The 15,601-nt window shown below is 41.4% G+C and overlaps 2 protein-coding genes across 9 annotated transcripts in view; one reads left to right on the top strand and one right to left on the bottom strand.

Moving 5' to 3' along the window:
* Gpr160 (G protein-coupled receptor 160) overlaps positions 1–5,412 on the top strand; it is a 40,324-nt gene extending 34,912 nt beyond the window's left edge. For all 4 annotated transcript variants that reach the window (XM_052731896.1, XM_052731894.1, XM_052731895.1 and 1 more), the window contains one exon: positions 21–5,412. In XM_052731896.1, the coding sequence (XP_052587856.1) occupies positions 89–1,099 (1,011 nt within the window). In that variant the 5' untranslated portion in view covers positions 21–88 and the 3' untranslated portion in view covers positions 1,100–5,412. The remainder of the gene's footprint in view (positions 1–20) is intronic.
* The window catches only part of Phc3 (polyhomeotic homolog 3), a 78,597-nt gene continuing 66,453 nt past the window's right edge, over positions 3,458–15,601 (bottom strand). For 4 of the 5 annotated variants that reach the window (XM_052731891.1, XM_052731892.1, XM_052731889.1 and 1 more), the window contains one exon: positions 3,458–11,579. In XM_052731891.1, coding sequence (XP_052587851.1) covers positions 11,425–11,579 — 155 coding nt within the window. In that variant the 3' untranslated portion in view covers positions 3,458–11,424. Of the gene's footprint in view, positions 11,580–13,541; positions 13,636–15,601 lie in introns of all 5 variants that reach the window. The other variant, XR_008216692.1, reaches the window with a different exon arrangement.

Genomic DNA, 15,601 nt, shown 5'->3' with positions numbered 1-15,601 from the left:
GGTTTTTCTTCTTTTTGCAGGAAAGAAAATAAAGCGAAGCTGTTTCTTGTCCTGTGTATTCATCAGATCGTCTTGAAATTTAACTAAAATGACAGCTGTTCCTTCAGAGAACTGCTCTTTTCAGCACCTGTTACATGAGTCAAAGCAGCCCCTAGACGTTAATTGTCTGTTGTTCTTGATCATAACTGGGAAAACATTATTAAATATCCTGATACTAGGGATGAAAAGGAAAGCCACCTATTGGAGTTTTATCGAGTATTTCTGCTTTTCACTAGCATTTGTTGATCTTCTGCTGTTGGTAAACATTTCCATTCTGTCCTACTTCAGGGACTTTGTAGTTCTAGGTGTTAGGTTTACAAAATACCACATCTGTCTACTCATACAAATCACCTCCTCCACTTATGGCTTTTTGCATTATCCGGTTTGCTTACTAGCTTGTATAGATTACTCTTTGACTCTGTCTGGAGCCACCAAGCATTCATCTAAGTGGCAAAGGTTATTTTACCCCTTGACAGTCCTGCTAACCTGGATTTCAGTCCTTGCTTATGTTCTAGGAGAGCCAGCCATCTCTCAACGCTTGCAGACACACAGGGCTGCTCTGCACCAATGCCCTTCCTATGTTAGCACTCAGAGTTACTGGCTGTCATTGTCTGTGCTGATGGTTTTATTTGTGGCTTTTCTGATTTCATGGCCAGAAGTTGTTGCCTTGGTACAGGCTATGAGGATGGCGTCCTATATGAACGAGACTGTCCTCTCCTTCCCTTTCACATCCCACTCTGGTCACACTGTGCGCTCTAGAGAAGCACTCTTGCCCAGGCTTGTTGTGTGCTTTCTTGGTACCTGGTTTCCCTTTGTAGCACTTCAGGCCCTCACGCTCTCACTCAGAGTTCCAATCCCAGCGTACGTAGACATGAATGTCCCCTGGCTGTACTTTGTCAACAGTTTTCTCATTGCTGCGGTGTGTTGGTTGAACTGCCACAAGCTTTATTTAAGAGGCAGCACATTACCTGTGGATCCTTTCGTCAACTGGAAATGCTGTTTTGTTCCAGTCCATAGACTTAAGCAAGTGGAGAGGTCTGTGTCCATAATCATCTGTTAATGTGCTGCTGTGTTGGGAGAACTCCATCCAGAAGCACCAAGATCAATCTTAGGAGCAGGACAGAGGTGGCTCAGGACACGGCTCAGAACACGTAACTGAAGCTCGTGTCCCCAACTTTCATCAGCACAGCCTCTGTGTGGTGGATATCAGATAGTGCTAAGGACACTTGAACACCCCAAAGTTTTTATCCTGTTTAGCAACATTGTGTAAGCATTTGGTATTAATCCAAAAGGAAAATAAACATGAACATGTGGCCAGCTTGATGTTTTACTCCAAAAAACTACTGGATGCAAAATGTTAAATAAATTTGAGGTTTCACTGCCAACTTTAAAATCTGAACTTAAATGTTATCAACTTTAGAGCAAAAAAAAAAAGACAAAATGATTTGGTATAAATAAACTTTAAGGGGAAGGTTAGTTCATTTTAAATATAGCTAAAATATTTTATTGCAGATATTCCCGGAAAGTTCCAGCTGTTCAGCTTATGGAGCTGGGAACCATGGGGGCTCTTGCCATGACACACCAATTGCATGTTCATTTAGAACATGTGCACATCAGATCATAGTCATGTTAGCAGCATATGCTACAAAAAGCATTGGGCTATTGAGATTTAAGGCTATATAATTCTGTCTTGTAGGGGTAACCCCACACATTGTATAGATGCCAGTGACACGTTCCCCAGAAGTGGCAATCAAAAATGTCTCCACATACTCCCACCCCACTCCCACCCCCAGGCACAACTCCCCACCCCCACTCCCCTGGAGTGAAGCAATGTGGGTCAGAATAAGCTGAAATCACTTCATGAATTAAGTACATAGATATTTTGGCTGATATTTACAAATACTAATATGTTTCAAGAACCACCCCTAGAATTTCTAAAGTGAGTGGCTTTTAGAGAAGCCACGACTCACTTGGTAGAGCGCTTAGCAGCACACAAAGCCCCAGCACCACAAAAGAGTGTAGTACTGTGTGCCTACAATCCTGTACCTGGGGCGGTGTATGCAGGAAGACCAGAAATTCAAGGTCAGCCTGGGCCACATGAGATCATCCAGTCTCCCTCCCCCCAAGATGTTTTAAAAAGTAGTTGTGACCTATGGAGTGAAGTTCATGATCCACAAATGGGTTGCGTCCTGAAACAAGTGCCTTGGAGCAGCAGTAACCACACAGGTTTGTGTGCCTGGCGCTGTGTAAGTACCAATCACGCTGCCAGCACTGCCGCATCCTCTCTACATGCTCTCGCAGGGAAGGACACTAAAGCAGCAGCGTTAAGCCTGCCCAAGCTCACTCGGCTAGCGTCCCACTAATGAATGTCCGCCATTCATTAGTCCCACTCACTGTTTCTCAAGAGAATGGCTTGTGATAGTTTTTACTTAAAACGTAGTTTCTGTGACAGCTTAAGGAACTGAGGTCCCGTTTCCTTGAGCATCCAGGTCTTCAGGTTAGGACCAGCCACCTAGAGACAAGTTGGCCATGCTGCTAGGTGATTAGGAGTTCTGAATGAGCTGCGCACAGGGCAAGCATTCCTGGTCTAAAACGCTTTTGGATAAGGGATATTCAATAATGTCTGAAAAACTTAAGGTATCCAACATTCCAGATGACACCTTGTGATGCAAACCTAACCAACCTGAGCCATTCTAAGAAAAAGGGCACTGGAGCAATGAAGTGGTCAAACCAGAAGACTGTCTCTGGGATGTCAAGTTTCATTTGCTAATGCAGAGGACCTCTGGCTGCCAATAACCTAGGCTTTTATTATCCCAATTTAGAGCTCCTGCTTTCAGATATAAAACTCAGTGAGGGATTGGCCTGATTTAAGTCACATGCTCATCTGTGGTCAGTGTTGCTGCAAGGAGACACTGGGAGGAAGGGAACTTAAACATTAGGCTGCAGTATTTAAAATGTTCAAAACTTAGGCATTAACAGGTAAGAAAAGGTATAAATTCTTAAAATGCAAATAGATACAATGACATCCAAAGCCACCATGCCTGATTTGTGTGTTGCTGGGGATTGAACCCAGGGCTTCAGGTAAGCTAGGCAAGCACTGGGCCAAAAGCAAAGCTCAGTATACCTGAGCCTATGAGCAACAGCGTGTACTTGAGTTCAGATGTTAGAAGCTGGCCTTTTTAATTCACTGGTACATGTTTTCCTCTCCCTGTTTGTTTGTGGGTTTGTTTTTCTTTTTTCTTTTTCTTTTGTCTTCCAATTAGCCATAACATGAGAATAAAACATACTTAGCAATATTGAACTTAATGTATACTTCTTGTAGATTATATACTAGGAAATTTATAACCAGTTCAGCCCTCCATTAAGGCTTTACTTAGATTTCCCCATCTCTCAAAAGCTTAAAAAAGTAAAAACTCAATAACCAGTCAGGTTTTTATTTGTAAAGAACTGAAGTTACAACTGGTCTACAATATATTATCGTAATATAAACAACATAAATAAAAGATCCTGTAGGCCCACTACTAATCTTCCACCCAGACCCACTCAAAGCCATGTCACAATACTCTATGTGGAAGTGCAGGGAACAAAGGTGCAATCCAAGCAAGTTTAAGCAGCAGAGTATAAGGTGCTTCCATTAGCAGTTAACATTGCCAGCAAACATCTGATGCTCCATTTTAGTCACCGAATAGACACACAAACAGGAAGTCTAAAGTTCATACACATGCGACTTAATATGAAAGTGCTTTCTCTTTTCTTAAAAAAATACATCAAATGAACACTTTTTACATAGATAATGGTGTGCTCTTATAATGCAAAATTCACTTCATTTTCAGGTTATACACTGTAAAACTGTAGCTAGGAACACCAGTCGAGGAAGTCTATGCTAAGGTGCTCGAACTATGTCATTTCCTGTGAGGACTCTAATACAACATTCATGTAAGACACATTTCTATAACCTTAATATTTGCTTTCTCTAAGATTAAAACACATTCTCTTGCCCCCTTGGTGGTGCTTTTTTCCTTGATGAATCTTTTGAGATTTTTTTTAATTATGAAACTTAGATTTTAGAACAATGGGAGAACCAAAAGGAAGTTGTCTTTTTTTATGTGCTTAAAACATTAAAAAATAGTTAATCACAGAAACTTGCCCTGTGAAACAAATTTTAAGCAGTAAAGAGACAAAACATCCTCACTGAATCACGAGGCTTCAACTACCTTTGCCTACTGTCAGCAACTACCCCTGTGCACAGCCGTCTGCAACATTCAACCTTCATTTCCAGCACAATCCTGCACTTTCCAAGAATTTCTGCAGTTTGGAAAAAGAAAACCAAGACGACCCATCTTTTGAGTGAGGTGATCAGCAGTCCATCAATGTGAGAAATCACACACACAAAATTATAATCTTTATATTCTCGGCTGAATTCTGAAGTTCCAAGAATACAGCTACAAAAACAGCATTAATGCAACAGAGATCAACAGCACGGGCTACTTTACAACTTAGGTATACGCTAAAGAACTTAAAACACTTTAAAAGTAACCAGCATCATAGAACAATTTACAAAGGCCGGATTATTGGGCTATTTAGATTAGTATACTTTAAAAAAATCTGTTTGAAAGCATCTATCATATATATATATATAATCTAACACTTTATTTGGACATTTTCCCACTTAAAAAGCTACAGCTATGATACATAAAAGTTTTTAAAATATATTTTTATACCTTTATAAAGAATGTTAGTATCAACTGATGTTAATATTTGAAGCAAAAACTACCACCTGATTCACAGAGTCCCAGAGGGAAGAGGGAATTGACCCAATTGCAGCTGATTCTCACTCCATCTTGACTACTCAAATCCTTGCTGGCACAGCAGGGTCTGCTTTGTTACCAGCTCTGCATTTCATGAGGCCATAACGCACCCTCTTCTGACTGGCACACAATACAATCAATACTAGAAACAGCAGCAGCAGCAGCCTGTTCTCCTGGTCTTCTTTCAGATGTTTCTGTTTTGGAAAACTGCTACACTGTCAATACTGGATATAAATCTTGGTGACTGGTCCTGAGGCTGCCTGTCACAACTCTCACAGTTGGTCACGGTGAGCACTCTTATGTTGTCAACGGTATGTGAAAGGTGGTATGAGAGCGGTGATGTGATTTGGACCCTTCAGGTATTATTAAACCCTAGTTCCCAGGCAACAGGGCATTAACTGGGAGTAAGTACATATGTGCTTCAGCAGCAGTGAGGTTGTTTGGGAAGACTTGATTTGTTTTTTTTTATTTAATATAACCCAAGTGTTAAATAGTTTACAAATGGATGAATAAGTGCATGAGTAATAGTATTCACCTGTCATTCAGTCAGGGCAGGGGTAAATAACCAATTATGTAGCTCAGGACTGTTTTTTAGAGCTGGGGAAAGGCGTTTCTTCAATAATGACTTAAGCCAAAATTCAACATATTTAGTAGTGCAGGCATCACACTGTATACTCGGATGAAATTCAAAACCAAGTAATTGCTCAAGGTGTCACATACAGCTAAGGTGCCGTCTACCGAGTCTCAAAGCCACCACGCTTCATCTCCACTCGGTATGGTAATGCGGCAAGTGTATTTATGTTACTCACTACTGAAGGAAAATAGTAATTTTGCACACTTAGTGCTACCAAAACATTAAACACAGGCACTATGTACAAGGACTTTAAACACTGTACATATTTAGTTCACGTGAGGCAAGACTTAAAATGCCCCTCCCTTCTACAGCAGCTCAGGCCTGTTTCAGTGATGATGGAATCTACCCCTCTCACCACTGTCAGAGAAAGGTCCACAAAGCACAGGTTAACCCTGACAAATCCCACTAAGCCCATAAGCAGTAGGCACTCTAAGTATCTAAGATGATGACTGGCATTGATTTAGACAGTATAAAAGGACATAACTACATCCCTCTTTTAGTTCATTAAAATTATGCCATGCTAGTGTAATGATGTTTTAAATTTATACTGATTTGTTTTCAAAATTAAAATTCATTCATTATATACCTCTTTAAAAATTTTCTTTCTATACCCAATACCAGCAGTATCACGAATAGCAGCAGGTATACACTTGAAAAGCAACAGAAAGAACTCTGCCTAAAATATAAGGTGTTAGAAGCTCATTTGTACCTAACATTTTATTAAAATTGTATTTTTAAATAAAATGTCCACAAGCTATCAAAAGGAAAAAAAATAAAACCCCTGTGGAAATAATTTCCCATAACTATGGCACTTGCCAGCAAGTGTGTGTGCACATGAGAGTCTGTCTTAGGGAAGCTGGGAGCACATCACAAAAGAGGTCAGGCCTCCTAATGTTCTTCTTTGGAACATGGTAATAAGTGTATTTTAACTGGTACCTTGTAACTTTCAAAAAGAAAAAAAAAAAAAAAAGGAGCCGGGCGGTGGTGGCGCACGCCTTTAATCCCAGCACTCGGGAGGCAGAGGCAGGCGGATCTCTGTGAGTTCGAGGCCAGCCTGGACTACCAAGTGAGTTCCAGGAAAGACGCAAAGCTACACAGAGAAACCCTGTCTCGAAAAACCAAAAAAAAAAAAAAGAAAAAAAAAAGGTTTCTCTTAGTGTGATTTTAAAGTAGATTGAACTTGTGCACAACTTGTAAGGTCTTAACATTTTAGGTAACTTTTTTAAAAAAGCTAATGTCATTTTCAACATTTTAAATTGAAGGAACAGCTTTTACTTCAACTATAAACTATAGGGTAATGCATTTTTATAATCTTCTAACACATGAGAAATATCTTCCCAGAGAATTTCTGAAGATGTATGGTTCAATAGGTTAAAATTAAGTATTAATAAGAAAACATTTATTTATATTGATAATTGTGAGTTAAACAGTTCATGTCATGAGTCTTTCTGCTTTACACCAAGAACACAGGCAGGCTTGGGGGACCCTGTCAGGAGAAAAAGCCAATCACCGAACCTCAGACAGACACAGCAGACCACCTTACAGTGCCTTTCCTCATGACCGCTGCAAAACTAAAACAGCTGTGGCATCTGATGGGGAAACTCCGATAATCGCCCCCTCAATCACAACAAACTCCTAAGTTTTCACAGATACTCTCTCCTCTTACTAGTTCTCTTAAGAAATCCAGGCTCGCTCACTTGGGTACCAGTGGGACTATTAACATCAGAGCCTCAGAGCAGGGTCAGGTGATAAGAAAAAGAACTCATTTGACTACAAGCAAATCTTGACACTGGAGCTAACTTTGGCACAGTGGCACAGACCTTCATTCCAGCACTTAAGAAAAGGCCAGAGGATCACAATTCTAGGTAAGTCTAGGCAAACAAGCCAAAAACACAGTCTGTAAGCTCAGAGGTGGAGTGTGAAGCCCTGACTTCAATCCTAGTCCAGCAAACAAGACAAGACATCCTAAGACCTTTATACTGCTATAATGGGAGTCCAACCATCCATTACCATGGGTCATTCCAAACTGCTAATGACCATCATTATGCTAAATGTCTCATTTAGTTGGCAGTGTCATCTTCTTATCTGCCCTCCCCCCACATTAAAAACAAAACCCTTCAGGGTACAACTAGTCACACAGACAGATGGTGCACAAGAAACATACCTAGGAAATTATTTGCACAGATGAACAAAGCCTTCATGGAAATACAACCTGGGAAGTTATAAAGGTCTAGTCCTGTACAAAATCCTGAAGATTTCCAAGCCAGGATACTACCCAACTCCAAGCCAAGAACTAGGAAGAAAGCCAGACCTGTGTGGTGTGTTTGGAGCAGGGTTGGGGGTAGAGGGGACTTAGTGAAGGAATTTGGTGAGGCCATTCGTGCCACCAACAATACCAGTTGGCAGCAAGTGTTGCTGGCATTCACAAAGGATGAAAGTCTTCAAACTGCAACATATAGCCAGCCTTTCAGGTTGAAAACATGTTTGAAATGCTTCAACAGTATTACCAGTCAGATTTCATACACTGGACATAGCTGTAAGATCAGCTTCATTCACATGCATCAGTAATAGTTTATTCTTTCTAGAATCACATATACACATGAAATCAAAGCCTCAAATTACATGACTCTATTTCCTCCCTACTACTCTGGTCCAGGATAGCACTGAACCCCTTAAAACATGGCTCTGAGTTCTGAGGCACACAACTAAACAAACTTGTGAGAAACTGTGTCCCTTGAAAGACTTCAATCCAAGATTTGTATTTGTAAACAGATAAGTGACTACAATTTCGCACTTAATATATGAAGGTTGACTAAAAATTACTCAAAGGCATGGTCTCACATACTAGTTTTCTAATACAAAAAACAAAAAGAGGAAAGCAGCGGGATTCCTAAAACACAGAAAACCACTTCTATTTATTTAGGTAAAGCATGAATTTTAACGTTAAAAGTGCAGAAATGTGTTCAGCGTTGCAATAATGGAGTGAGCACCAGTGGGGTCCATTGGCCTCTCAGCCACTCTCTAGCTCATTCACTGTCATTTCTCTCCTCTCTTCAGCACCTCTCCTCCCAGGGGACAGCTTTAACCCGGACTTCACAGAAGGAACTCCAAGACAACGCAAGTGAATGTAACCATCGCAGCTGCAGGCCACCAAAGCTCTCAAGTATGGAGACAACATTCCTAGGCTGTGCTGATTTATAATGAAGCTGTGTAGCTGTGCTTTTACCCATGTCTACACAAAGCTTGTAAGTATTGTCAGAGAAAATAACTTTTACAAGCCAGCTGTTTATTTTCCTAAGAACACAGAACTTAAATAAAATGTGAAAAGCATGTCCCATAGTGGAAAGGGGGTTTAAAGTAAGGAAATGCAAACTCAGGTAGCAAAAACAGGAAGAACCCATGTTCCCTTTCTGGTTGTCATTTTTTTTTTCTTCCAAGAAAGTTCTTAAAGCACTTAGTAATACAAAAGGAAGTGAAAATGGCATTCTTTCTATCTATGTCATACCGAACGGCCTAATGCTCAGGAGATGGGGAACACAGGGTGTGTGTCCCCCAATACATGTAATTGAAACTTTCAAACTAGATGATTAAACTATCTAGAACTATTCCTGCAGCAATGGGAGAACTACCAAATGACAGCAAGTAAGCCATTTCTAAATCAAACAACCCACTCGGAGGAAAAAAGTGTATTTTCTAGTTGAATTTAAGTTGCGTGGACAACAGAAGATCTGGACACAGTCAAGGACAAGAAGGCATCTCCAACAGAAACTCCTCTTGTAAGCTGCTTAGGGATGCTTGAAGAGAGTGCTCGGCCCAGGGGTTTCTCATAAACACACAATGAGCTGATTCTAGTAGAAAGGTAGACTATATATAAGTATTTGTAGGAGGGAAGCATTATTGCTGGAGGTCTATACTGGACAATCAATTCTGTTTTAACTGTGGATTACTACAATACAGTTTTAATTCCAGAGGAAATTTGCCTCTGTGCCTCCTTCATATAGTAGGCAATCTCTTAGTGCTGCTTAGCCTTGTTTAGGAGAATGAGGGGAAAGTCTATGACAACTTCCATGATGACTCATTACTAATAAATGAGATGGACTATAGAGTATCTACCTTTCTTGAAACATTAGTAAGAAAATGTGATACAAAGAAATATGTAACAGACTATACTACTGTAGGCTTGAAACATGAGCCTCACACTACTTACACATTCTGAGTCTACAAAGGACTACCAGTGAACACCTCTTAAACTACTACACTGACAATCCCACAAAGCATACATTCAAACAAGAGGCATCTAAAAGATTAAAAAAATTAGCCACTATATTTTTGTATAAAAATAACCAACATTTTCTAATGTACATAAAGCCAAAAGATAAATATCTGTGATAACCTTTGTAACACCTTTTAGTCTTCTACTAGCTCAACACAATTTCTGAAAAGAGCCGTGAAAATGAAGCAGCTCGGACTCTTGCTGTCTCTTACATCTGTGGCCAAGTCTTCGTTATCCGCTTCGATTTCTCAAGGATGTAGTAAAGGTACAGAAAGCAGACCAAGTCATCAGCTCTTCTGATGCCCAGCACTTTAAGGCTTTCAGAGCATTTACAGGAAATTCTGTCTTAATGTCCTAACTCCAGAAAACTGCTGAGTGGAAACTTCTGATTAAGAGAAATCCCTTTAATGTTTTGTGGGAAGACTCCAAGGACTTAGTAAGGGAGAAAGAAATGTGCACTCTAGACAGACTGAGCAGGGTTGCTTCGAGAGCACATGGGAAGGGGTCACAGCTCCACTGCCAACTCTCCTTGCTGGAAGAGACTCACAGGCATGATGCATCTTACACCATCAGTGCAGAGCAACAGTCAGGAAAGGTGACCATGGGCCAGTGCCACATCACAGTCACATGTCCTGTAAAGCAGTCTCATCTTATAGACAATTTTATGGATTTTTCTTCCCCTTTCTGGTATACAGTAAAACTGTAAAAAAATACTTCAGCAGAACATTAATGCCATTTGAATAGTACCTCACTATACATGTACTCCTTATCATACCCTATCTTTTCGTATGTCCCTGCAGGTGAAAAAGAGCAACATGCAGCACTCTTGGCTCACCAGGGCTTCTCAACCTTGGCACTACTGGCATCTATGACATATCATTCTTGGTAATAGTCCTGTGCACTGAAGGATATTCGGCAACATCTCTGGCTGCCACGACCACCTCCTCAACTCCTGGAACAACCCTCTCCAAAACTCAACCCCAAGCTGTGGTAACCAGAATGTGTCTAGATATTGCCAAATGCCCCCTGGAGGACAAAAAGAGACCCCCACTGAGAACTATAGCTCTGAATGTATAGAACCAAGAGGAAAACTGTCTGGGTGAAGTCTAGAAGAGACTCTGTGACCTCCATAAACACTGCTTATGCAAGAACACAATCCTTCTTCACAGCCAGAGCATTTGTCTGGAAGATATGTTTTTAAAACATACTGATATTTCATTGCACTCAATTCTGTCAATGGGCTCCTAAATTACCTTATATCTCTATGATAACCTTTGGAAAACTAACAGGGTAGAAAAACGTATAAGAAAACAGAATCAAAGGAGAGGGAATGTAAATCAGTAATTATTTTTAAAAGGATTCTTTTATATTAATGATAAACATTACCTTTAAAAAATTATCTAGTATAACATATTTCTTTGAAAAATATGGGCCTCTGTAACAAGTCTTTCAGTGTTGTATGTAACTGGTAAAATTAACTTCACCAATGTTGGCTAATTCTGAAAGTGTACGATGAGTTATGGTATCTGGAGAGAAATGTGGGCACTGGAAGCGGCAGTCCCAGTGTGCTTGGCCTTCCATCGTCAGTCGAAGATTCTCAGCCAGAGGAGGCTCTACCTTTACCTACTAAGAGGAATAAAATGATATTACATCAAAGCCTCGGCTTCCTGTTAAGAGTCCTTCAGAGAGTTGATGCGTGCACAGATCTTCAGGGCTGGGCCCAGCTTGATGTTCATTGCACTCATAAGATGGTCTTCTTTTAGCAAGAGCAGGGCCTGTCCGTCAATCTCCTGTGCCCTGAACTCATCCGCGACATCCTGGCAGCCTGGAATTCCAGGAGAGGAAGGTTAGAGTCAGACATTAGACGAGCTCCTAACAGTGATAGTTCTGCTGTCCCTGGGTCTGAGCGCTTGCAACAGAGGCTGATAAACCAATGTCCTGGTAAGCCTGTGCCCTGCCTGCCGGGCTTCAACGGGTTCTCGACCACCCTAAGGACGGAATGATAGAGACAGGAGATACAAGGAAACACACCAAGTCTAGATTCTGATCAAGGTGCAACTTTATTTTTCTCCAAGAGGGTTTATATAGTTCCTGCAGGGTGCGGGGGAGCAAGAAGCTGTCATCTGCATAAGGTAGGGCAAGCTATCAGGATGTTTGTATAGGATGTTTACAGGGTGAAAGGGTCAAGGGCTCTGCCTCAGTGTCCTGTTGCTAGGCAACTTGACTGTAAGATGATCTAGTTCCCTGTCTTATCGGGGGTCTGTATTTTTCCACTAACTAGAGATTCTATCCTTGTCCCTGACAAGCCTGGGGTTCATCCTTGAAGAAGTGAAAACCAAGGAAAGAGCTTACTTGGAAGTCTTGCTCTAAGAACATTGCAGAAACAATAGCAAGAGGTAAGAGGGACCAGTCAATACATTGTATTTCCCATGCAAAAAAGTACTTCATTCTGAGGCTTTACACCTCATGGACTCATCTTCCATAACATAATTTCATATATAGGCAGAGTGGAATAAAATGTTTGGCCATAAATAATAATCTAGAAATATTTTCTCAAGTGTCAGATTAAACTTTCATTATCACCTATACCCTTCTTTGAATTCGCATAACTCCAGGTATGTCTAAGATATTTGTAGTGTTCCCTCAGGACAGAACAACCCCCTCCAGGACTATTGTACTAATGTTACAGGACTGCTGACACACATCAGACCGTTCGACTTGTAACATCAACTTCAAAGCTTTACACCGCTGAACTCATTTCTAGTCTTCGTTTCATCTCTGGAACAGTCTATGTAGCCTGTAGGCTGGTCTTAAACTTATCCTGCTTTCCCACCTACATACTGGGATTACAGGAAAGTGCCATACCGCACCCCCACCCTTTTTTAGTGGTGCTAGGAACGGAACCCAGAGCTCTGGGGATGGCAGGCAAGTGCTCCACCCCTGAACATGTCACCACACCCCTCAGCACTCCTCATCTTCATCTTAGCGGAAAAAAAAGACATTACAAAGCAAGCTGTCTCTGAAATCATGAAGCTGCAGGACAATCTCCTGCTTCAACCTAAAGCAGGCTCTTGCTACCTGAACCCGACTGTTCTATGGCCTACCAAAACACCCAATCATTCCCTATCATGGGAAAAAGACCTCTAAGTTAGGGAATGAACTAAGGAACCCAAAGGGGAGAGAATGCAAGAACAAGAATGCTTCCTTACAATAGTAAAACTATAAAAGTTAGCTTAAGAACAAGATCTAACATTTTTACAGCCTTTTTGTATTCAATCAGTGTTTCAAGGGGAATCACAGAAACAGATGATGAGAAAAGGAAATGGTTAATTTGCACCTTGGAATCCAACAATTTTGCTAGACTGATTCTCCTCTCCACTGTAAATGTCATCCTCTAGCTTGTACTACGATAGATAACAAGGCCTACCTTACAGACCCATGAGCACCCCCAAAGCACTACAGTGCAGCACTCATACATTCATTTACATAAGGACGAGTGAAGAGATGATGGACTGGAGAAGTGCCATCCACTGTGGAGAGCATGCGTGGCAGTAACATGTTTTGATCATGTGTTCACTTGTGTGGCCATCCTTTTCCTCAGTGTGCCTCACTGACGGTCATTTCTCTCTTCAGTGGGTTTTATAAAGCAGCCAGCTTTTCAATTTCTCTATTTTGGTAATTTCTCAGACTTTCAAAAATTTATATTTCAAAATCCTGTATAAAATTTGTATGGCTTTGCCCATGTACCACACATAAGAAACCATATAGATGAAACAGGATTACTCACCATAGAAAAGCCCTTTTTCTTTTCCCAGAGGTAGCTCTCAACAAAACTGACTTCATCCTTCTTTTATGGAAGAACTAACGTTCTTCTCTCCAGTCTTACTTATAAGAACCAGGGAAGGAAAGAAGAGAGAAAGCATAGGCTTACTTAATTCGGAAATCAGGACTAAGGAGAGGAGGGCCACAAGAGCTACATTTGGGAATAGAAACAAGGAGCTACCAGAGGAAACATCAGCATGCGCTCAGTCCTCTTGACTGGGGTCCCTTCCAGATGTCTGCTTGTAAAGGCACTGGCAAACTAGTTTTAAAGTGTGTTGGGAAACAGCGTGATTAAATAACATATATTATCATCATTTTTAGATCCCAATTTTCTCAAGCCAATCACAAAGTATCAGTAGCACAGAAATGAGAAAATAAAGTGACTTATAGAAAGGGGGAGGGAGGGAGGGGACAAACAAGTGCACAGCTAGAAACTCAGCGGAAAAAACAAGACTGTTTTTAGGTTAAGTATTCAAGATACTCGGAGTAAAAGTTCTGTGAGTTCCTGACGCCCTCCCTGACTGCAGCTCACACTGACGCCCTCCCTGACTGCAGCTCACACTGACGCCCTCCCTCCCTGACTGACTGACTGCAGCTCACACTGACGCCCTCCCTCCCTCCATCCCTGACTGACTGCAGCTCACACTGACGCCCTCCCTCCCTCCCTGACTGACTGACTGACTGACTGCAGCTCACACTGACGCCCTCCCTCCCTCCCTGACTGACTGACTGACTGACTGCAGCTCACACTGACGCCCTCCCTCCCTCCCTAACTGACTGCAGCTCACACTGACGCCCTCCCTCCCTGACTGACTGACTGACTGCAGCTCACACTGACGCCCTCCCTCCCTCCCTGACTGACTGACTGCAGCTCACACTGACGCCCTCCCTCCCTGACTGACTGCAGCTCACACTGACGACCTCACTGACTGCAGCTCGGCTGCCTCACTCCCCCTGTCCGAGTGCAGAGCTCTAGGTAAGGCACTGGCCATGCTCCTATCCCACCTCAACTTTCCAGTGTCCATAGTCACTTCTCCCACTTTAAAATCTAAATCAAAACATTCTGTGCACAAACTGACCTCACCCAAGTTGTAAGAAAGACACCAAGTGCCACTCAATACTGCAGAATAAACATGTCCCCAAAGACAATAAAGTTACACTTTAAAGAAATTATTCCCGGGGCTGGAGAGAGGGCTCAGAGGTTAAGAGCACTGACTGCTCTTCCAGAGGTCCTGAGTTCAATTCCCAGCAACCACATGGTGGCTCACAACCATCTGTAATGAGATCTGGCGCCCTCTTCTGTATACATAATAAATAAATCTTAAAAAAAAAAAAATTAAAAAAAAAGAAATTATTCCCACAGAGAAATCAATCTGTGGGTTCACAGATGAGTATAGAATGATCTCTCCAAAAGGGCAGGTCACGAAGGGGTAGTATACAAGATAACCTGCTATTAGTTGAAACCAGAAGTGTTTCATGGAGAACTTCCAATGCACCCAAGGTTCTGTTACTTTTCACTCTGACAACAGCTCTGAGATATGAATTTGCTACTTGGAAGCTTTAACATAGTCCCAATGGGTATTTTAATAACATGATAACACAAAGATAACAGAAATCCAGGAGTAAATACAGGTGCCCTGATTACAAGGAAGCTCATCCTATCTGGAAAGAAAATGTAAGAGATCACAAAATATAAAATATATAAGCTTGTTCCTACTATGAGAAAAGCTTCTAAAAATACTCAGGAAAAAGAAACAGCCTGAAGCTCAGAAAGTTATTTAAAAATACCAGAGAGGCAGAAAGAAAGAGAAACATATTTTTCTAGTCTAAGATTTACCCTAAGCTACTCTGAGGAAACCTTTCGGAAAGGCAATAACTGATTGCACAAATGGATTATTTGGTCTGCTAAAGCAATTCAGAAATGCTCCCATTTCATCAGCAAGGAGGGAAGAACACAGGGAGGGAGGGTAGGAGGAAGAGAAGAAGGAAGGAAAAGAGGGAGGGAGCGAGAGAGGGATTCAGGAC

The sequence above is a fragment of the Peromyscus californicus genome, unplaced genomic scaffold (assembly GCF_007827085.1).
Source record: "Peromyscus californicus insignis strain IS unplaced genomic scaffold, ASM782708v3 Scaffold_9__1_contigs__length_137607984, whole genome shotgun sequence".
Lineage (NCBI taxonomy): Eukaryota > Metazoa > Chordata > Mammalia > Rodentia > Cricetidae > Peromyscus > Peromyscus californicus.
Note: the sequence above shows the minus strand (reverse complement) of the source record. Positions and strands in the feature narration are given on the sequence as shown.